The sequence below is a fragment of the Odocoileus virginianus genome, unplaced genomic scaffold (assembly GCF_023699985.2).
Source record: "Odocoileus virginianus isolate 20LAN1187 ecotype Illinois unplaced genomic scaffold, Ovbor_1.2 Unplaced_Scaffold_15, whole genome shotgun sequence".
NCBI classification, from domain to species: domain Eukaryota; kingdom Metazoa; phylum Chordata; class Mammalia; order Artiodactyla; family Cervidae; genus Odocoileus; species Odocoileus virginianus.
The window spans coordinates 930,100-952,619 of NW_027224277.1; the positions used below are offsets into that span (position 1 = coordinate 930,100).

The 22,520-nt window shown below is 55.8% G+C and overlaps 1 protein-coding gene and 3 non-coding genes across 4 annotated transcripts in view; 2 read left to right on the plus strand and 2 right to left on the minus strand.

Annotated features, from left to right (window-relative positions):
• The first annotated feature begins 2,440 nt into the window (after positions 1 to 2,440).
• The window catches only part of VAC14 (VAC14 component of PIKFYVE complex), a 77,549-nt gene continuing 57,469 nt past the window's right edge, over positions 2,441 to 22,520 (plus strand). The window contains exons 1-10 of the mRNA XM_070462861.1: positions 2,441 to 2,836; positions 8,871 to 9,021; positions 9,325 to 9,492; positions 10,341 to 10,403; positions 10,882 to 10,989; positions 11,390 to 11,499; positions 11,774 to 11,880; positions 12,793 to 12,927; positions 13,272 to 13,424; positions 17,909 to 17,972. Coding sequence (XP_070318962.1) covers positions 2,733 to 2,836; positions 8,871 to 9,021; positions 9,325 to 9,492; positions 10,341 to 10,403; positions 10,882 to 10,989; positions 11,390 to 11,499; positions 11,774 to 11,880; positions 12,793 to 12,927; positions 13,272 to 13,424; positions 17,909 to 17,972 — 1,163 coding nt within the window. The 5' untranslated portion in view covers positions 2,441 to 2,732. The remainder of the gene's footprint in view (positions 2,837 to 8,870; positions 9,022 to 9,324; positions 9,493 to 10,340; positions 10,404 to 10,881; positions 10,990 to 11,389; positions 11,500 to 11,773; positions 11,881 to 12,792; positions 12,928 to 13,271; positions 13,425 to 17,908; positions 17,973 to 22,520) is intronic.
• Positions 6,856 to 6,926, minus strand: TRNAG-GCC (transfer RNA glycine (anticodon GCC)). The gene has a single exon. It is a non-coding gene; the product is annotated as a tRNA-Gly (tRNA).
• TRNAG-GCC (transfer RNA glycine (anticodon GCC)) lies at positions 7,538 to 7,608 on the minus strand. Its single transcript has one exon. It is a non-coding gene; the product is annotated as a tRNA-Gly (tRNA).
• On the plus strand, positions 14,391 to 14,461 carry TRNAG-GCC (transfer RNA glycine (anticodon GCC)). Its single transcript has one exon. It is a non-coding gene; the product is annotated as a tRNA-Gly (tRNA).

Sequence of the window (22,520 nt, forward strand, 5' to 3'; positions counted from 1 at the left end):
CCCTGTCTTTTTTGTGGTTAATCTATTTTCTTTCTATTAGGTGTCATCTCCAAGGGAGCTAGATAGGATTACAGTTTTTACAGAACAGAAATGCAAAGGATTGCAAAAACAGCAGATATGGCACAAAACAGGCTCTTAGTCCAAAAGTTAATTACCTGCAAGAAGTCACCAGCTAATCTCTATCTAAACTATTTTCTATTAGGCACATATGTGGCTATAATATTTGTGGGGCTTTTCTCACCCCGCGGAGGGACCTATGCTTAATAGTTTCTTTTGTTAGTATACTGTGCTTAGGATGTTTAGAACAATCATGAGCATTTTTTGCAATAAGAGCACACATTTATCAAACAAGCCAGAATGCCAGCAAAAGGGTTTAAACTGAAGCATTTCCTTCATCCCTGGCCCCTTCATAGGGTACCAGCGTCCAGGAGATTTATTAATTAGGTTTTAAGTTGGTCTTTATTCAGTGAAAGAGGAGCAGGAGAGCTCTCAGCAGGCAACACAAGAATCTGCAGCAGGGCAAACAAGAACAACAGCAGAAAAGGGGGGAGGATACAGGGTGGGGTAGAGGCGAGGCCAACCTGGAGGGTCCCTTATCCTAGACGGCCTTGCCTGTCAGGTTTTTTCCTCGTGACCTCGTCATGGATGGGGTCCCGGACGGCCTTGCCTGCCCGGTATTTTCTTCATGACCTCGTCACGGGCGGGACCTCCCATAACGGCTCCCAGCACTACAGGAATCAGACTAATTTAGCTGAGGCTCCTTCTTTCTTAGAGCATCATTTGAGTCTAAAATAATTAAAACCAGATGCTAAACATGTTTCAGTGTGTGCCTCATTCAGTAATGATGGTCTCACAGAAGTTTCATTTATGAAAAAGTAAACATTGTTGAAATGATGGAGGAGAAATAAGGCTTTCTATAGATGAGTAGTTCTTAAGCAAAACAAACAAACCTTACAGCTTTGAAACACATCTTGTAACAAAACACAAAAATCGTTGTTAAATTCTTGCTACCAAAATCTAAAAAGACTTTGGCAGAAATTACCAGCTTATCGAGAATTTCTTCCTCTACACATAAGGTAGAAAAGCATTTACGAAACCATAGATCTACATGGGTTTCTATGAAAATACTGAAGTGCAAGAATACTGGAGGGGGTTGTCATGCCCTTCTCCAAGGGATCTTCCTGACCCAAGGATCAAACCCAGGTCTCCGCATTGCAGGCAGATTCTTTACCATCTGAGCCACCTGGAAAGCCCAGGTCTGTAAGTGTTTAGATACCTGGCAACAGTTTTCTTAAAATTCCATCCTCGAAACACATGCTAATGAACCAGCCATCTGCAGAGTCAAATGGGGACAGATTCCCTTCCAAACTCCCTCAGTGTTTGACAAACAGTGTGTTGTCAAAATTCATTTCCTTGCAGCCACTTGAAGTCCCATTTTCTTGGCAACTGACAACAGGGAACCACTTTTAGGAACTGGAGACCACTCGAGTCTCAAGAAAAACAGTTCAGCTATAAAGCAGAGTCCTAGCTCCTCCTCAAGGGACGGACATAACAGTTTATTGATACAGTCTTTGAGTTCTGGAAGAACTAAGGCCCACACCTAGGAGGAGGACAGAATGATGATGTTGGCCCTCATGACTTTAATCAACTAAAGCCTAGACGTTTTTGATCATGGCCTGAGTTCTGTGCTGAATTCTCCACTGCTCAAACCCCTTCATGAAAATCCATGTACCTTTAGGTTAAAACTTTCCCCAGTTTGCTTTTGACGGGGAGGGAGACATTGCTTTGGCGGAGATCATGAGTGTTACTTGTCACAGAAACAATAAATGCTTCCTTCTCCCCATCTTTGGCTTAGTCATGCGTTTTGGCTCAACACCCACCAAAAGCTGAATCTACTTTTTGGATAACAATAGACAGACTGCTTGGTTTTTTATTGTAATTTATTTATGTGTTTTAGAGATATATATATCACTATTCAAACCCAGCATTATGGGGCATAAACAAGGCTTAAGTAGGAATTTTAAAATTTTTAAAGTGAGTTGATCAGAGAAAATATTTTTTAAACACTAGTACAAGTGACTAGGATATAGCGAAAATCAAGAAGGCGTTACTCTAATTTGTAACATTGGCATATAAGAAATTGACTGACGACTAAAGTAATGAATGAACTAGTGGATTCAGTAGGTGTGGAATAAATTATGCAAAGCGATTCAAGAGCCCCTTCGTTGTCAGGAAGGTCTGCAGAAGCCCACCAGGTGCTAAGGCTATTATGTGCAGGCCGTGGAGTACATGGTACACGTGCCGCTCTAAGCAGGCCTCAAACACGACCCACACTGTGGGGGCCTGCAGGCCAGAGTGGGGGCGGGGAGTGCTGCCTTGCGGGGGCGTGGCCGGCCCACCGTGGGTGTGGCCGGTGAGGGGCGGGCCCAGCGGCGGAAGGCGGAAGCTGCCTGAGGTCACCTGACCCGGGAAACATGGCCGCCACCCCTGGCGCCCGGCAGGCACTGTTCCCGTGAGCTGCTGGTTGGCTCGGGGCAGGGGGACGGAGACGAGGTCCACGCCCGGGCTCCGAGGGGGCGCGCGGCCCCGCAAGACTCGGGTTGGGGCGGCGTGGCCCATGAGCCGGCGCCGGAGGCAGCGCGGAGTCGCAGACGCCCCTGGTCCCGGCGCGGCCCCGGCTGCCGCGGGCTGAGGAGCCGCGGGGCTCCGGGAGGCGCGCCCGCGCTGCTACCATGAACCCGGAGAAGGATTTCGCGCCGCTCACGCCCAATATCGTGCGCGCCCTCAACGACAAGCTCTACGAAAAGCGGAAGGTGGCTGCCCTGGAGATCGAGAAGTAAGAGCTGTGGGCCCGGTCTGGGGCGCGGGGAGTGGGGCCGGGGCTCCGTCCTGGTTGCTGCGGGGTCCGCTCCTCTGGGAGCCGGGACTCCGTCCTGGATGTTGCGGGTCCCGCTCATCCGGGCAGCTCCTCATGCTTTTGCAGCTAGTGTTGCTGCCCCAGGCTTTAGGCTCTCAGTGTCGTGGTTAACAGCAGGAGATGGGCAGTACTGTGTGATCTGGGCCATATTATTTAACCTCCTGGTACCTCAAAGGGGCTGCGGTGAGAGTGAAGCGATGTTGGGTATGTATGGTGCTTAGCCCAGTGCCTGGCGCATGATGCGTCCTCAGTGTGGTCTCTACCAAAACGAGCAAATCCCAGAGTAATCTCCTATGGGAAGGAGGTGGGAAGCGTGACAATTTGTCATGGATGTTGACCTGCCTCATTTCTTACCCACTTTTTGAGAAGTGAAAAGAAAATAAGTTGACCAAATGAAGAAGTCAGATCTAAGATCTCAAGGCTCAGAGGGCTGATGGTTTTATCTCTGTCATATCACCCTTCTCCAAAAGTGGAAGCAGGAATAATTTGTTGTTTCTGCAGTCTTAATTACATGTGCAGTAGCACCCTCTTGTCTGTGGGGGATATGTCCCCAGACTCCTAGTGGATGCCTGAAACCCCTTGGATGGCATCAAACTCTATATATGCTATATTTTCTCCTACACATACAGATGTATGATAAAGTTTAATTTATGATTTATAATTAGGTACAGTAAGAGAATATCCTAACCGTCAGCATCACTACTGTTGCACTTGAGGGTTGTTATTAAGTAAAATAAGGGTTACTTGAACATAGCACTACCATACCAGAGTCAATCTGATAACTCAGACAGTTACTAAGTGGGTGTATATCATATACAGCATGAATGTACTGAAGGAAGGGGTGATTCATGTCCTGGTGGGACACCACGAGATTTCATCTCGACACTCAGAACAGCGTATAGTTTAAAGCTTATAGATTGTTTATTTTTGAATTTTCCATTTAATATTTTCTGAACTGCTGTTGACCGTTGGTATCTGAAACTGTGGATAATGGGATTCCACTGTATGTGTAACCATAACCTGACATTTTGCTTAGTTATTTTTGTTACAAAGCAAAGCGTTTCACTGGAAACATTGAGATTTTTCTGCTGTTATTTTACACGTGTATTTTTTTTTTCCCAGCCAAATCTTTGTGACAAAGTCAGGTGGGTAGGTAATTTCAGAAGAGAGGACAGAGGCAGGCTGTGATTTAAGCATCAGGAAATAGAGGCTTTAGTTCCGCCCTGTCCAGTAAGGTAGCCACTGGCCATGGTGACTATTTACATTTAAATTATTAAAGGTAAAATAAAGATTTTAAATATAGTTTCTCAGTCATTCTGCCTGTATCCCACATAGCCACATGTGGCTGTCGGCTGCCGTAATGGACAGCACAGATTTTCAAACAGTTCCATCACCGCAGAATGTTTTGTAAGGGCCTAGTATAGTCTGTTGTGTGACGCTCATTTTGTGACCTCTGGCAGATTCCTTAACTCAGGGTTTCTTAACCTCAGTGCTATTGATACTTTTGGACAGGTAACTCTTGGTTGTGGTGGACTTTCTTGTGCACAGTAGGGTTTTTAGCAGCATGTCTGATCTTTACCCACTAGACACCAGTAGCTTTCTATCACTAGTACGACCAAAAATGTCTCCAGACAGTTGCCACATGTCCCCTGGGGATGCAGAATCACCCCAGTTGAGAACCACTGCCTTAACTGCTTTGGTTTCAGTTTCCTTCTCCACTAAAGGGTTTGGATTTTGCCAAGAGGACCCTCCCGTTCAGCTCTAAGATTCAGCATGTCCAGAACCACACTTCTCTCATCAAGCTCCCCTTTCTTGAGTGCCGTCTCTCCCCACAGCTGCTTATCGTTGCCCTGGCTCTTGCCATTGCCAGCAAATTGTATTGATGAGTATTGCTCTGATGATTAGGAGACTCAGATTAGGAGACTCAGAACTCATGTACAGATATGGCTCCATGTCTGTGGTTTTATTGACTGAAGGTGCAGTGACACTGGTTTTGTCCATCACCCGCTCTGCTTCTCAGAAATGTTTTCTGTTTTCATACTTGAGTCATTGGTTGAGCCCTTGAATAGAGGTGCTCATCTCAGCCTTATTGTTGCTTCCAGTACATCCTGTGTAAGTGCTGTCACTCTGTAGGCTGTGCTGAAAGGATTTTGTCTTTAACGGGGTTTGTTTAGTGTTTGACATTGCCTTTGGCTTGTGGAGCTGGGAACGTGAAACATGTGAAAAAGAATTCATGACATTCGATGATGCGGTGGTGAGCCCAGAATGCAGCGTCCAGGGGAGGAGTGGTCCTTCCTGAGATGGTCAGCAGAAGCAGGGGTGGGTTGGAGCGGGCGTTTGAGGCCTGGCTAGGCTGTGGAACGAGACAGGAGCTTGCCTATGGGGTGGCCTGGACAGGAAGTGTCCACGGAGTAGACTAGCAGACCCAGTAGGAAGCTGGGTCTGGCTGGAGGGAGGTTGCGTGTGTAACCAGGCTACAGGCTGGAGAGGCAGCTGGCCCTCTGTTGACCCCCTGAGTGTCAGGTAGAGAGTATGGGCCTGATTCGTGGGACAGGTCTTCCTGCTGTGACCCCAAGGGCTTGGCCCAGTGCTCTAAGGCGGATGGATTTGCTGACCACCTGTTCTCAGGGTTTGCCTTCCAGAAGAAACCACTGTTTGTCTTGTTCTCCTGGCTGTGGACAGTGTTCTTCCCTCAAGTGCAGGGGTGCAGACAGCAGAGACTTGGGGTTCCAGAGCCTTGGGACTTGAAGGGGCCATCATGTCTGCAGTGACCTGGGGTGCCCTGAGCTACATCCTGGTGGGATTCAGGGTGAGGGGCCTTCCAGCTGGTGTGGAGCAAACAGCGGGGTCGGGGATTGTTGCCCGTCTGCTCCCGCTTCTGGAGGCCCTGTTACCCCAAGGGTAACAGGTTACCCTTGCCAGCCTGCCCCGACGAAGGTGCCCATTCCTCATGCTCTCCCAGCATCCAGTCTCTGCAGCCTTTCTGGCTTTCAGCGCTCCCTCAATGCAGGTCAGACCACACCACCCGCCGCTGCAGACCTTCCCTACCGTCTGTAGCTGCTCATAAAGCAAAGGTCGCCTCCTCTGCCAAGCCCGTGAGTGGGCGCAGCCTCTCCCCTACCTCTGTCCTTTCAAGCTGCCAAACTGAGTGCCCCGTCCTTCCTCTGAGCCTTCACGCGTGAGCTTCCCTCTGTCTGAGCTTCCTTCTCCTGCATGAACACCTACTCATCCCTCAGAATCCCTCTCAAAAGCTGCCCCTCATGAAACCACATCGGATCCCCTCCCCACCAGAGATGCGTCACGTCTTTCTCTCCTGCCCCGTCCTCACCTTGCACGGTCCTCAGCAGATTTTTTCCTGTTTTGCATGAAAGTCCTCATGGCCTCTTGTTTCTCACCCACCGGATTCTAGCAAAAGCCCCTCAGGCAGGGAATGCACCCCGTTTGCTGGCTCTCCAGCGGGCTGGGGGATCCTTTCCAGTGGCTCAGGGACCATTTGTGACCTGAAACAAGGAGACAGACAGGAGGTGGCTCCAGGAGGGGCCGTGCTGCTGGCCAGGCTGGGTCTTCTGCAGCTGCCCGGCCGGAGCCTCGTGAAGGACATTGCTGCGCGTCCCGGGGCTGCGCTTGCGCGGGCTGAGCGGCTCAGCCTGGCTCCCTGGGAGCCGCGCAGGCAGAGGCCGCCGCAGCCCACCTGGGCGGGAGCGGGGGACAGCTGCTTTCAGTGGCTTTGGTGACCCCCTTCCTCCAGTGCTCCTCAGGCACAAGGAGACAGCAAGCTAGATCTTCGTGGAAGTCAGGAAGCAGGTGTGGAAAATCAAGCTAGAAAAAAGTCATTCTCAGGTTTTGAGTGTATCACCAATGCTGTGAGCGGTGTGAAATCTCAAATCCAGTCTCTCGGATTTTTTTTTTTAATGATTTTTTTAAAAAATGTTTGCTGCTGCATTGGCCGGGAATCGAACCCGGGCCTCCCGCGTGGCAGGCGAGAATTCTACCACTGAACCACCAATGCTCCAGCTGTCGGCAGCTGTGTGAGCACCTCCCTTTAACCCCAGGACCAGCCTCCTTGTCCACACGCTGATTCCCAGAGTCCGAGGCCACACTCTGAGGCTGCCACATCAGCACCACCGCAGAAACAGAAGCTCAGACTCCAGAGCAGGAGGGGGCTGAAGGGGTGGGGGGGGGGTGTCTGTGTGTCTGATTTGCCTTCATCCATCAGGACCGAAACCACCTCAGATCCTTCCCTCTCAGTAACAAGAAGCCCACTGAAACTCCGGGGGCTTCCTCCTCTCTGAAGTGTGGTCCCCCCTCCCCCGTCCACATGGCGTGTGGAGCTGTTTCACAGCTCACAGCCTTCACCACCGCTTCCTGCTGGAGACTGGCCAGGGCTGGGGGATGCCCAGGAGTCCCCTGACAGCTGCAGGGCACGCGGGCCTTGGCCCCGCAGCCAGGAAGTGGCGCGTGTGTGGAGAATCCAGCTGCTGGTCACGCTCCCCGGGCAGGGAGGTGCTCCCGGCTTCAGAGCAGCCTTGGCTGCGGCAGGCCGGGTGTGGCTGAGGAGCTGGCTCCTGTGGCAGGATCTCTGAGGGAGTTTGCCTAGAAGGGGCCAAAAAAAAGCAGCCCTGCATTGGCCGGGAATCGAACCCGGGCCTCCCGCGTGGCAGGCGAGAATTCTACCACTGAACCACCAATGCTCTGCTGCAGGGCCTTTCTGAAGGGGCTGCTGTCTATGGACACTCAGCTCTGACATCACTGAGACTCGTCTGCCTGGGGTTCTGTTTGAGAATCCAGTGGGTTTATTGCACTGCTTAGGAAGTGTGGGCACCTATGGAACTGCCTTCCTCCCGAGACCCTTGGTTCGTCCACAGCCCTCAGTCCCCAGGGGTGGGCTTGGTGGAATCACACGCTATAACCGGCAAAGCAGGAGGCCCCCCACAGGCCATTCATGCAGACTTTTCCTGGCACCCCGTCTCTGCTAGTCCCGTTCACCTGATGATGGAATGGTCTCCTCCCCTCCCATCCATCTCACAGCATCTTAAAACACAAGCGTCTCTACCCTTCTTGTCCTCTCCCCTATTACAGGGGATCCTAATGCTTTTCTGTTTAATTTAAAACTGTTCCTCCCTGTTCTTGCCACTGCCTCCACCATGTTTAAGCCCCCTGTTTCTGACCTGAGAGCTGGGGTGCTCTCCTCTGGGGGTAGTGCATCTCCTGTCACACCAGCCCGTCCCATGCAGGGCAGCATCTCCTGCAGGCCCCACCCCATGACTGAACCTTCCAGCAGCTCGCCTGTCCTTTGCTCTGTCTTCAGCCGCCCCTCGCACAGCCTGGGCTCCTCACCCTCCTCTAGGTACACCCTGTGTTTTCTGGGCCCTGCCATTAGCCAGGCTCTTCTCTGGGCCTCAGGTGCCCAGCCTTCCCTTCTTCACCTGGACAGTGCCAGCTGCTGACTCTAGGGTCTCACTCAGGTGGCGCCACCCAGGGAGACTTACCTGCAGCATCTGGCTTCTGTGGTGACGCTGTGTGCTGTGGCTGCACCTACTTGTTGTGTGTGGATCCTGCCTGTTGGACATGGGCCCAGTTGAGCCCCGTCCCTGGAAACGATGACAGATAGCCGCTTGAGTGCCTGAATGGAGGGCTGAGCAAAAGGTTGAATGAAGGCGGTGGATCATTGCAGGTTTTGGTCCCCAGCACAACATTGGTTGCCTTCTCAGAATTGAGATTGGTCACTGTTCTTTGATCCATTCTCAGTAAGGGGAATGGGAGACCGCAAAAGGGAAAGGGAAAGCCAGCGCCCCCCAGTCAGCAGCGGGACTGGGGCAGGACCCGTGACTCCGATTCCTCTTTCTGAGCAGGTCCTCTGCACCCCTCATCCCGCGCCAGGCCCCGGGTCTAGCAGCAGGAGCAGGAGTAGCCTGATTGCACTGGCCTAAGACCCTCTCTTCTCTCTCTCCAGGCTGGTCCGGGAGTTCGTGGCCCAGAACAACACGGTGCAGATCAAGCATGTGATCCAGACCTTGTCTCAGGAGTTTGCCCTGTCTCAGCACCCCCACAGCCGGAAAGGGGGGCTCATCGGCCTGGCCGCCTGCTCCATCGCACTGGGCAAGGTATGCCTTTATCCTGAAGGGATGCACACGCCAGCCGTGGCCTCGACTCTGACCCTGATCCCAGCAGGGGGTCGCAGACGCATGTTTTCTGTTGCCATTCTGTGTACACCCGGGTCAGCACGGCTGGCTCTGCCACCTCACTCCCCGGTTCCTGGGTGCAGCCCCTAACCCTAGAGGTCGGCTTGCAAAGCGCCTTTGAGCCCAGCCCTGAGTCGAAGGTCTGAGCACCTCCCAGGGAGCCAGGGCTGGGACCCCGGGCTCTGACTCGCTCTGAGTAGCACTTGCGCTCCCGCCGCGTCACAGGACTCGGGGCTCTACCTGAAGGAGCTGATCGAGCCGGTGCTCACCTGCTTCAGCGACGCCGACAGCAGGCTGCGCTACTACGCCTGCGAGGCCCTCTACAACATCGTCAAGGTGGCCCGCGGCGCCGTGCTGCCCCACTTCAACGTGCTCTTCGACGGGCTCAGCAAGGTGAGCCCTCCATGCTCCAGCTGCTCTGAGCTCGCCCCCTGCCTCCCGGACCTGACCCTCCGGGACTTGAGTGCCGGCTGCCTTTCCCCAGAGGTGGGGGAGCAGATGAGCAGATGCTGCCAGGGACGCTCCTTGTATGTTGAATCTGATGATACATTTTAAAGTGGGCTTGTATTTATGTTTGGTTTCCCCTCACATCTCTGTTAATTTACCTCCACCGCGTTTTGCAAAAGCATCAGTCCACCCCAAGCTGGGGGGAAGACAGCCATCTGAGAGCACTGACCTCCCTTGTAGAAGGCGACGGTGGCGATTCTGCACTGTTAGCTCCTCAGTCGTGTGCGACTCTTTGGCAGCCCATGGCCTACAGCCTGCCAGGCTCCTCTGTCCGTGGTGCAGACTGTATTTCCCCTGTCAGGAGAGCACAGCCCGTGAGCTCTGGAAAAAGCTCTGCTTAGAAGGGCTCTGGGGTCCCTCTTAGCTCATCAGCGCCTCTCAGCATCACGGAGTTTCCCTCCATAGAGTCGTTTGTAGAGAATCAGCCTCGAAACTGCTCTGGCCACCCCTCCAGGAGTGGGGGGCGGACCCGGCGTTGTTAGGCTGGAAAGCCCTGGGGAACGCCAGCGGGAAGCAGCCACGCGGCCAGTGGCAGCAGCCCCTGCGGGCTCCTGAGCAGAACAGGGCCCCCAAGCGCATCTCTGCACCTTCCCCAGTTCCGTGTTGCCTCCCTGCCTCCCCTACCTTCCTTCCATCTGTGAACAGGCTCCCCCAAGGCCTTGCTATAGAATTCCAGTGGATTCTTTGCCTTAATAAAGTGACTGTGAGCCTTCTTCTACCTCTGTCTCCCGTAGTTGGCTGCTGACCCAGACCCCAATGTGAAAAGTGGATCTGAGCTCCTAGACCGCCTCTTAAAGGTATTAGTACCTGGTCTCCACTTTTACTTTTAGCATTTCTTTCTTCCATCTGTCTGTGCAGCTTTGAAGATCTATCATTGGGATGGTCTTCCTAATTTAAAAAAATATTTACATACAGTAAGTGGGATAACATGCAGTTCTAAGTATATAGAGTTATATCAGCAGCAGGGTCACACTACAGAGCCGTCCGTCGCCCCTAGTGTTCCCACGAGCTGGCCCACCCCGCCCCCAGTGTCGGGCAGTGTATGCTCAGCTCACTGGGCATTCAGTCCAGACCCTAGAGATGTAGGAAGGGTTTTGCCTTTTCATTGCTTTTGTTCCCCTTGATTCCCACTTTCAGTCCATCCTTGCTTGTCCCTTGGTCTGCCTGACACAGGCTCTGTCCTCCTCCTCTGTGGCCGCCTGACCCCTGAAGTCAGGCACTCAGCCAGGTCAGGTCACCCAGCCCCCAGCAGCTCATACGCCTTTGACCCCCCAGGACATCGTGACGGAGAGCAACAAGTTCGACCTGGTGGGCTTCATCCCCTTGTTGCGGGAGAGGATTTACTCCAACAACCAGTACGCCCGGCAGTTCATCATCTCCTGGGTAAGATCTGGCCCTGAGGCCATTTCTCACTGCCCGTGAGCCTCCTCTCTGACCCACCTGGACGCGTCCCGTGCCTGTGGAGGCGCCTCACTGTTGCCCCTCCAGGAGCCATGATGGCACATGATCCCAAAACACATTTCCTCAGCTCTGCCCCCAGAGCCCATCACATTCACCTCTGAAGCAGATGGGGTTCCTTCCTCATCTCCGGAAACACCCAGATTTCTCTTTGAAGCCAGCCTCTCCCCCGGGTTGCCTGCCTTTCCCGCGGGTTCGCTTCTCCTCAGGGTGTCTGAGCTGCTGTTTTCCTGAGCGCTGAACAAAAGCAACGGCAGCCGGCACGCCCTCCCCCGGGCACACCCCAGGGCCATGACCTTCCCTGACAGTCTCCTTCCTGGGTCAGATCCTGGTGCTGGAGTCTGTGCCTGACATTAACCTGCTGGACTACCTGCCGGAGATCCTGGACGGGCTCTTCCAGATCCTGGGCGACAATGGCAAAGAGATCCGGAAAATGTGAGTGAGGAGGGGAGCACAGAGCTGCATACGTGCCCCACACACCCTCACAGGTGCCAAGAGAACCTGAGGTTCACTCTCCTCTTGGCGCGTGAGCTTCCCGCTTTGGGATGCCGAGAGCGTCTCCTCCCCCAGCCTCTGAAGTGGTCCCTCTGACCTGGGCGCCCATGCCGAGCAGAGCAGAGACGGCGCTGGGGAGGCTCCCCGGACGGCGCTGGGGAGGCTCCCCGGCCCAGGCGGCAGGGCTATCTCCCTCCTCCTTCACTCACTGCAGGTGTGAGGTGGTCCTTGGAGAGTTCCTAAAGGAAACGAAGAAGAACCCCTCGAGTGTTAAGTTTGCGGAGATGGCCAACATCCTGGTAATCCACTGCCAGACCACGGGTGAGCACGTGGCGGGCCCGCGAACCCCCTTCTTCTCAGAAGCCCCCCTCCCCGTGCTGGGCAGAGTCCTGCTAGGAGTAGGAGGCGGTGTGACGGCGGGTCCTGGGGCCGTGGGGCCTTGAGGGAGAGATTCTGCTTCTGTTAGCACGGAGGCCTTTTCACTTGGTCTGGCCTTAGATGGGGGAAGATCTGAAGGCCTCCTTGCTGGCAGGCTTGGCATCAGCCCATGAATTGAAAGGCTTGGAAGCTGGGGTCGTGTAACTGCTTGTTTCTATTGAGTATCAAACCACCACCAGATGTAACTCCTGCCCATCGCAGTCCCTTGTTACTGACCTCAGGCTTCAGGTCATCTGGGCGGCCCTGCCCCCCTGTGCCAGGCCAGGGCCGGGGGGAATCGTGTACCTACAGTCAGCTGGGGGTGGGCTGAGGCTGGGTGGCCCGTTGTGTCACTAGTGTCTGGCTATCCAGCTGTCACCCGTGGCAAGCGGCGACAGTCGTTCCAAGTGCCGTCACCCGGTGGGCTAGCCCGGGTGCGTTCATGTGATGTCGGCGGATTCCAGAAGACGGGAGGCGTCAGCGAGGCTGGGGCTGGAGGCGTCCTTTCTCCCGCCGTCTCTCGGCCAGCCCCGCAGCGGGAGTGGGGAGATAAACTCCCGCTCCTGGTGAGAGGAGCTGCAGAGTCCCCCTGGGGCGTGGACACAGGAGGGCGGAGCACCATGGCTGCTCTCAGGGCGGCCGCAGAACTGCCGTCGTGTGCCCCTGGTGCCCGCGGCAGGAAAGGGCGGGAGCGCGGGAGTCCCAGGGGGCCGGGAGCCGCGCCAGCCCTCGGCCCCACTCCAGGGCTCCAGGGCCCGTGGGTGCGTGGGGGGCGGGCACCGGCCGCACTCACCCCGGGACCCCGTCCCCCCACAGATGACCTGATCCAGCTGACGGCCATGTGCTGGCTGCGGGAGTTCATCCAGCTGGCCGGCCGCGTCATGCTGCCCTACTCCTCAGGGATCCTGACCGCCGTCCTGCCCTGCCTGGCCTACGACGACCGTAAGAGGAGTATCCTTCACCCCGGAGAGCGGAGACAAGGGCAGCCCTGAGGGGCGCGAGATCACCCTGGGTGGGGAGGGGGCCCTAGGACCCGCCACGCCTGCAAACAGCCCTGGAGCAGGAGGCAGAGCGGAGCGTGACCTCGGAGGGCCCAGGTGGCCCAGGATGCCCGGGCCTCAGCTGCGTCCTCAGAGATCTAAGCGGCTCTCCCAGGCCCGGGCTGCTGAGTCTCTGCCCTCCTCGGGGGTGAGGGGTCCCCCAGGAAAGTAGGAGACAGGGCAGCCCCTTGGGGGAGCAGAACGGGTTCTCAGTCCCGCCTGGCTGGGGCCGCTCCTTACATCGGCGCGCTCAAGACATCAAGGAGGTAGCCAACGTCTGCAACCAGAGCCTGATGAAGCTGGTCACCCCCGAGGACGACGAGCCCGACGAGCCCAGGCCGGCGGTGCAGAAGCAGGCAGGCCCCAGCCCCGAGGGCTGCGCAGCCACGCAGGAGGGGGCAGCCAGCGGTGAGTGGGCTCTGCCTTCCGCCCCCACCTCCCCGCGAGGGCCTGGGAGCCCGGAGGTTGGAGAACTTGACGTGGGGTCTCCCTCGGCCAGCCAGGGCTGTTTCTGTGTCTCAGCCCCTAACTCTGGGAACAGCCAGGCAGGTGAGAACTGCTGCCTTCTTTCTGCAGCTGGGCACAGAGAGAGGAGTCCCACCACCAGCGTCTGGCTGCTCCCGGGGCAGGGGTGGTGTTTGAGCCCGGCAGTCAGCCTCCAGAACCCGTAGTTCTGAACTCTTTCTGCCCCAGAGAGCATTCATTCTTTCCTCAGTCTTGTTCTGAGCTCAGCTACAGTCGAGGTAGAGAGGCGTGGAACCTGGCAGGAGGGCCGTTGCATCTGCAGGCTCAGCTAGTCTCGGGGGTGGACATCCAGTGACTCAGGCACCGCCTGCCTTTCCTCTGCCACTCATTCTCAGGGAGGTGGGGTTCAGACCAACCCAGCTGTGGTTTATTCAGTCCTTGGGAATTTGGTCCTCTCCTCTAACGTTAATGTCTTGTTTGTCCTTCACATGAAGAAAACCGCTTTTATGCCTATTGGAGTCTAGAGTTGGACTCTCTAAATGTAGAACTCTGAGACTTTTTTCCATCTCTTGGACTCGGTCCTCACCCAGAGGTCCCCGATGAGCTCTGGGATGATGTTCTCCTTTGCAAAATCGGCCAAAGACTAAACTGATGCAGAACCTACTGAAATCTTTAAGGCTAACGGACTGATGTCTGGAACTTGCCCCCCAGGAGCCAAAAGGGTTCCGAAAGCATTTTGTCCCATTGGCTTCTCTTGAACGTCAGCAGAATGGCAGGCACACGTGTCCCGTGGGCGTCCTCAGGGGCCTGCCCTTCTAGAGTGGCCGTCCCAGTGTCAGGTTACAGCCACGCCCGCGTCCCGTGAGTCAGCGCAGCAGAACAGCTGGGGAGGAGGAATGCTCAGCTGGAGCATTGGTGGTTCAGTGGTAGAATTCTCGCCTGCCACGCGGGAGGCCCGGGTTCGATTCCCGGCCAATGCAGCTCATTTAACCTTTTCGACAGCTTTCCTAAGCCTTCCTCAAACAGCTCTCTGCTCAGGAGAATCTTGGTCCTAAGTCAGGACACATACAAGGCAGCTTGGCTCCAGATTTTACTGCCTCGTAAACAGCACTTCGGCAGACTCAGAGCTAACTTTATAGTAGTTCCCAGAAATGGCACCGGCGAATTCTGGGGCTCCACAGCCTCTCCAGACCTGCTCAGCTGGTCCCCAACCACTGCTTTTCCAGCACGCCAGCACAAGGTGCCAGCAACCCGAGAGAGTACACATTTCCTTACGTAGTCCCCGGCTTCAACCAGTGCTGACGCCAGAGCTCTCTGCCCATCTCTTCCAACCTGGCGGAGGCAGTGACTTCCTGCCTGGTCTCTCTCGCTTGGTGCCCCCATCCCCACCCAGCCTGCGCCATGCAGGCCACGGCACACCCCGGGCAAGCCCCCCAGTGAGGCCTGGCAGCCAGGCCCTCTGCACGCGAGTGCACGCACACTCTCAGGAGCACACTCGAGTGTGTGCACACACAGGCACACACACGAGTGCGCACACACTCACAGACATGCACACACAAGTGCACGCACGCACATACGTGAGTGTGTGCACACACGCACATACTTGAGTGTGTGCACACACATACTTGCGTGCAAGAGATGCACACACACGAGTGTGCATGCACATAGTCACACACTTGTGTGCGCACACACGAGTGCACGCACACTCAGACACACACTCAAGTGCACAAAGGCACACACAAGTGCGCTCATACAGACACAAGTGCGTGCACTCAGACATGCACACATTTGAGTGCGTGCACACACAGGCACACACAAGCGCATGCACACTCACACATGCACATGAGTGCACGCACACACGTGCACACATGGGTGCGCACACACTTGGGTGCACGCACACTCAGAAACACGGGTGCACGTGCACTCAGGCACGCACACACTCGAGTACATGCACACTCAGACATAAAGTGCATGCACACTCACAGACGTACACACACTCACAGATGCACACGCACACAGGTGTGTGCAGACAGACATGGTGCGCACACTCAGACACGCACACATGCGTGTGCACACTCACACCCGCACACTCAGACACGCGCACACTCACTCTCAAATGCAGGTGCTTCTCCCTTGCCCCACCCCACAGGGCTCCAGTCAGGGTGGCTCTTGTTCGGTTGATTGCCCCCAGCCCCTCTGCGTTTTGCCCTGGCTACCTCCCCTGACCCTTCTGCCTGAGGAGTCCACAGCACAGGGTCCTTTCTCTGATTCTGAGCTCCCAGGCACTTGGTGCATCCTCCTGTCCCCCCATGACGTTTCCTGACTGTCTCGGGCATCACAGTCTGCACTCTGGTCAGACCTGCCTGCCTGGGCATCCTGCCTGCTGCCTTTATGCCTGTTGCCCTTGGACAAGCCCCTTGGCCTTTCTGTGCTTCAGGTTTCTTATTCATTGATGGGAGCAATAGTGATAGTACGGAACCTATGGTGTGGCTGTGAGTGTTGGAGGAGATTTTTTGCATGTAGAGCTCTTAACACATGGTGTGGGTCACACACTCGCAATAACAGGCACTTCAGTGTCAGGTTGTTTCAATGTCTGTTTATAATGAGACCCACCACTTAGCAAGAGTGTCAGGGGCAGGACTTTGGCTCCCTTGCCTTTTGGCATTAGCTTTGCCCAGGTGGTAATGGGCCTCTGATGGGTCCTAGATGACGGATCGTAGTGGTTTAGGGATGGAAGTTCAAGCGGTGAATGAGAAGCACAGCTATAAACACAATTTCCGGTGGAGGACTGGTGACCTCCGTGGGTGAGCATGAAATGGAATCCACCTATTTGCAAAGCTTTGATGGGATTGTTACCAGCACTGCAGATCTGAGTGACTCAGATCCAGGACTTGCCAGCAGAGAGCTCAGAGTTGGATCCTTAGATGAGTGATCACAGGACACTGGACGTGCTCACAGAGGACTGGGGGCACCCGGCCAGGCTTCGTGGAGGGCATTTGAACTGAATCTCTTCCTTCTCGTTCCCTTCCACTCTCCTGTACCACCCTCATTTTTCACTCTAGTCCCAAGAGAAATGCACATTCCCTGGAGAGATTTTGGAGCAACCAGACACTCCTGTTGGGAGAGGGTGAAGAGTAAACACCTTAAATACATTGTTTGGTAGATATTAATACATTTGGCAGCATGTTCCAGAACATTTAAGAATTTATCCTCAGGAAACAGAGACATGGGTCAGGTTTTCCGTCTTAACCCCTGAACACCCATTGGCTCCATTATTCTCATAAGACTCCAGGGAGGCCCTGGCATCACACAGGTGAGGCAGTGGGGTGAAGGCAGGTGACCTACCCAGAAGTCACACAGTGAGGAAGTAGAGGAGTCAGACTGAGACCCGGGCCCAGGGGCTCCTGAGTCTGGAGATTGAAACAAAAGGGCAACTGAAGATGCCAGTCTTGACTGGGAACCCCAGAATCACAAAATAAAATGGTCTCATTTTTACTCATCGATTTGGCAAACACTAGTAAAGATAACTAGTATCCCAAGGCTTCCAAGGTGGAGGGTGGGCTGAACAACTGCTGGCAGGTATGTGGACCCTTCCTAAAGGCCAGCCTGGTGAGGTCTGTTCAAGCCGCCCGGGTCTGGCCCTCCTGCTCAGCAGCCCCCTCTCACGGGGTCCTGGGGAAGTGCCCACACTTGTGCAAAAGGAAACAAAGGTGAGGTCTCAGAGTGAAAATAGGAAACTGGAAATTCATCTGAAGCCAGTTTTTAACATTGTATCATTTCACCTATAAACACGTGTGTTCCCAGCAGGCGGGAAGGAGGGAGGCCCCCAGCAGGCGGGAAGGAGGGAGGCCCCAAGCGTCAGGGAGCTCCCGCCACTGTTCCTGGCGGGCCCACCCAGGTTGCCCCAGGTTCCCCCAGGCCTGTTCAGGTAATTGGACTCTCCTGAAGCAGCTGCACCATTTCCCATTTCTACCAGCAGTGTATAAGGGTTCCAGTTTCTCCGCCTCCTCACTATCACTTGCTATCAATATCTGTCTTTTATTTAATGGGTATGAAATGGCATCTCACAGTTTTGATTTATGTCTCCCTGGCGGCTTGTGATGTTGAGTGTTTAAGAAGTGACTTTTAACATCTGTTGCCCTTGAACCAGCAGCCCCTTCTGAGATTTCCCAGATGTGTTCAGCACTGATACCCCTGCTTGTGAGACCACTGTGCCTAAGAACCTACAAGCATGCATACCATCCAGAAGTTTCAGGGACCACTAGGCATGGGGTCTTCAGGGCCCCAAAGCCACTTTCCTCTCCCAAGAGCCAGAATCAAGGTGTGGGAGACTGGAGGGTCTGTGTGTCCTCGTGAACAGGGGCCTTGTTCTTCTGAAGGCCCCAGTGACCTTTATCGTGATGCCTCATTCCTCTTTCTCTCCCCAGGAGGGCCTGATGGTTCCTGCAACTCTAGCTTCAGTAGCGGCATCAGTGTCTTCACTCCAGCGAGGTAAGTGGTTTGTTTTGGCCAGCACTGTTTGTGCAGAGCTAGCAACGTACATCATTTCTGGGCACGGGAGATCGCAGCAAACCCTGAGGCAGATTTTGCTCAGGGTCAGCACTTGTAGGACACAAACTGTCTGATGAGGGAGTCCAGAGGACACTAAACAGCCCACCCCACCTGGTTCTGGGGGACACATAGCCTCTTGGGAAGGACTAGAGGCTGTGAGAGATCAGTAAATACAAGGTATAAGAGTATAGCTCTAGGTGACTCAAGGTAAAGAATCCGCCTGCCAATGCAGGATACCCAGCTTCAATCCCTGGGTCAGGAAGATCTCCTGGGGAAGGAAATGGCAACCCACTCCAGTATTCTTGCCTGGGAAATCCCATGGACAGAGGAGCCTGGCGGGCTACAGTCCACGGGGTCACAAAGAGTCAGACAGGACTTAAGAGACGAGACAACAATAATAGTGTAGGTAACGCATGGTGACCACAGGGGTACCTTGCGGACGCCTTTGCCCAGCCCCGTTTGCTTGTGCAGGATAATGTGAGGCCGATGCACCTCTCTGGGGAAGGCCATTCATGGAGCTCAGAGCACATGCAGTGATTGACTGAGCCGGAGCGTGCTCACTCGGGGGTGGGAGCTGTCCTCCAAGGCTGGCTGCAATGGCGCCGCCTTCCACGTGGGGGCAGTGCAGGCCAGGCAGGGAGATGGCCATCCCAGGGGGGACTGTCCACGCTCTGCAGGCGGATGACGGTCCGAGCAGGGACTGCCTGAGCCCCTGGCCTGGCCCCCGGCCCCGCTTTGTCAGGCACGGCTGGCTGCGGGGCTGGAATGGATGCAGCTCCTGTATGGGGTTCTTCCCTCTGAATCCAAGCCTGAGCGCGGGCCCTGAGGGCACAGGTCACTCACAAGAGAAAACGCGTTCTTATCCCCAGGAGACTCTCTTCTCTGCAGACCCTGAGGAGGCTCTTCTCTCCGTTCACATTGTTTTCTCACTGACTCCTCTCTCAGGACCTTGGGGGTGTTTTCAGAGTACTGACCGTAAATATGGACTCTTCCTAGGATCTCTCCCACATTGTTGGAGCAAGCCAATGAACACCATTCATTTATTTGTTTTTAGTTTGTTGTCATACATCCAGAGCCTGTGTTCAACCCTGCAGTTTCTAAGAAAAAGATGTGGTCCCTGAGCTTGAGGTTTTCCAGTGTGGGGGCAGAGACGTAAGCAGGAAGTTATGGGAAAGGGTGGTGACGGTTGTGCGGGGGCTCAGAGGGTGTTAGGGCCAGCGCTGGTGCCCCGCTGAGGCTCGCTGGAAATCCGGCTGCCCAACTCGAGTGCTCAGGGAGGCCTTCCCGGGCCTGGCTGGTGCCCCGCTGGAGCAACAGCTGCCCACCTCAAGCACGCCGGGAGGACTTCCCGGGTCTGGCTGGTGCCCTGCTGAGGCTCGCTGGAGCACCGGCTGCCCACCTCGAGCACGCAGGGAGGCCTTCCTAGGCCCGGCTGTGCCCCGCACTCTGGGTCACGTTGTCAGGTTCTGCTGATGGTTACCTTTCAACTCCACAAGCTCAGTATCAAGCTCAGTATCAGTGCTGTCTCCACGTCAGGGCTGAGGAGGGACAGGAGGTCAGGGCTGCGGTAGAGACTGGATTTAGCAGGGTCTGAGGTGGGCGCAGGCCAATCAGGGGCTTACTGCCACGTCCCGGTTAGACGGGACAGAGGCTCAAACTGAAGAGGCGGCAGAATGTGGAGAAAGTTGATTGACTCAGGGAAGAGGTCTCAATGGAGATGCAGGCAGACTGGCCCACCCTGCTGAGGATCCACTCTGGAAATCGGAGGGCCCTGGCAGGGAGGGCCATGGGATCTCGAAGCCCCTACGGCAGTGTGAGAGAGGACAGGTGTGGGCGCGGGGCAAAGCTAGCAGCAGGAAGGCCTGGTGAGCCTCGTCACTAATCTAGGCTGCTGGGAGGGGGTGGTCCAGGAGGACCGGAGATCGGCTGTGACTGACGGCCCTGTGCAGGAGGCACAGCTCCCCCCCGTCACTGGGGAGACAGTGGTTCCTCCGCCCAGAGGAGGCCCTGATTCCTGCGCTGTGGCCGGGAACCCCTGACTGGGACCAAGACTTGCTTTATACCCATCATTCAGCAGCGAATGCTGAACCAGGCTTTGAAATTGAAAAGCCACGGAGAGCATATTATCTGGCGCTCTGTTTCCCTCAGACGGAGGCTTCCTCGTGGCAGCTGCCAACCGGAGTCACCAGCTGTACCAGAGAGGGGGCGGCCCCAGAGCCGGGAGACCTGAGCCCAGCCCTCCTGCTAGAGGCGGCAGCGGAGGACGGAGGCTGGGGTGCCTGCTCTGCCGGTTGGTGCTACCTGAAACGGGCTAAGCTCGGGCACGCTGGCCTCTCGCAGGGTCCCCGCGAAGTGTAACTTGGGCTGCAGGTTTCCGACGCACAGTCATCCCGGGCACTGCCTGCACAGGCGGGCCGCTCCCACCATGTCCAGGCCCGCTGAGGGCAGCGGGACCCCTACCCGCCTAGCAGACAGCCAGCAAGGTGACAGTCTGCTGAAAGCTCTGGGCTCTGGCCTTGTGCATGAGACTAGGTACAGCTTTAGAGGACCATTGTCATCAGGGATATTCAGTACAGGTCTCCAGTACAGTATAGCTGGCTGCAGCAGGCAAGCAGAAAGATCTAGAAATCAGTGCTTCCCAACTTTCAGCACCTGCTGATTGAAAGATGTGACAAAGATCTTTTATTAAAAAAAAAAAAAAGCTTGAATTCAGAAACAGTTCCTTTTTTAGACTTACCTTTGTTCTAATTTGATTAGAGCTGTAACATAGGAGTGCCATAAAGGGTTAGATGTTACAGAAATAAAGTGCTGCTTCCCACGGAGAAGTGCTGGGCTTTATCAGGATGTGTTAGTAATATCAGAACCCTTATGCCTGAAGTCAGTGTTTTAACAGCACAGAACCACCACGCATTTGGAAGTCATAGTACATGTACACGTATGACCGTCGTTATGAGATGCTTTCTGAGAAAGTGCGTAGTGAGAACAGGGTTTTGCAGACAGCATGAAATAACTCACAAGCACCCAGGAGTAACTAGACTCTCTGGAACCAGCACAGAAATGTGTTCTAAGCTGTGTCTGAGCTCCGTTCCGTTCTCCGGGTGGGGTGAGCCAGGGTGGAGGGTGCACACCTCTGGCTCCAGACCGGCAACTCAGGAGCTGAGCACCAGGCGCAGCGTGCCAGCGCCAGGAAGAGCCCAGGTTCCAGAGCCCCAGCTTCGCATGGAGCTCACGCCGAGCCCAAACAGTGTAGCTGGTCCCCCGGCAGGGTAGCTGAGAGCTGCCCCTCGGAGTCAGGATCGCCCGCTCTCCCTGTCCGTGGCGCCCTGGGCCGTTTGGCCTCCCGGGCCCTTCCCCTCCAGCCAGCCAAGGACATGGGAGCCAGGGAGATCGTCCCCAGCTGAGGGGGACGCACCAGGCCTCCTGGCCTCGGGCAGGTCCTGTAGTGTCCCATCGCGCACCAAAGGGACCCAGGGGCCTGTTGGCTGGCTGAGGCCGACGCCCACCTCACCGTCAGCCTGGGGAGGGCCGCTCTGGGCACCCAGGGTGCCGCCCGCGCGACACCCTCCCTTCCTTGTCTGGGCCCAGGGCAGCGCCCCAAGGGTGGCGCAGTCACAAGCCAGCCCTTGATGTCTGTGCTCTGTGGACCTGCTTCGCTGGCCCCCAGCACCTCGGGATTGTCGTCAGTCAAGGAGCCCGGCTGCCCGAGGGGCTGTCTAGCCTGGCTTCCTGGGGCCACTAGGGTTTGGCCTACCACCACCCCGAGATGAGCAGCAGCTTCCTTGGTGTCCCCCTCCCTGGGAAACGGTGCTGCTGGGGTGCTTGAGTGCAGCACGTCAGGAGGCAGAGCCGTGCAGTGGGCAGGGCCACCCTGGGCTCAGACGCCGAGAAAGCGCCAGTTCCATGCTTGGCAGCCGCGTGCTGTGCACGGGTCAGCTAGCGCCTCCCTGCTCTGCCTGCCTCATCTGCAGCCTGGGAGTAACACTGCTCAGTGCAGAGCCCAGCACTGTGCTTGCCCAGAACCTGTGCGCGCGTCATCTCACACACACCTGTCGTCACTGCTCAATGTCAGAGCCCGACCCCCAAGCGTCATGCACCCCCCCAGGGCCCGGACTGCAGGTGGAGCGGGAGCTGGGCTCACACTGCCTCCTGGCCCCCAGCAGCTCAGGGCACAGCTGGGCCAGGTCCCAGGGACCGTCCAGGCCTCCCCCCGAGGGCTGTTTCAGCCAGGAAGTGGCAGGACCTGCGGCGCAGGGGCCCTTGTGTACCTCCTGCTGTGCAGAGGGCCTCTCTGGAGCCCTCGGCTCACAGGGCCAGGAAGGGGCTTCCGGTCATTCCCCACTGCTTTCCAAGCTCATTTCACTAAGACCTCGGGCTCCAGGAAGCTGTCTGGAGTGTCTCCTACCACGGGATCCTGCCCGCCCAAGGAGAGCTTACAGAGCACGCCCGAAGGAGCCCAGAAGGAGGCTGGTGCGGTGGGGCACAGCAGGA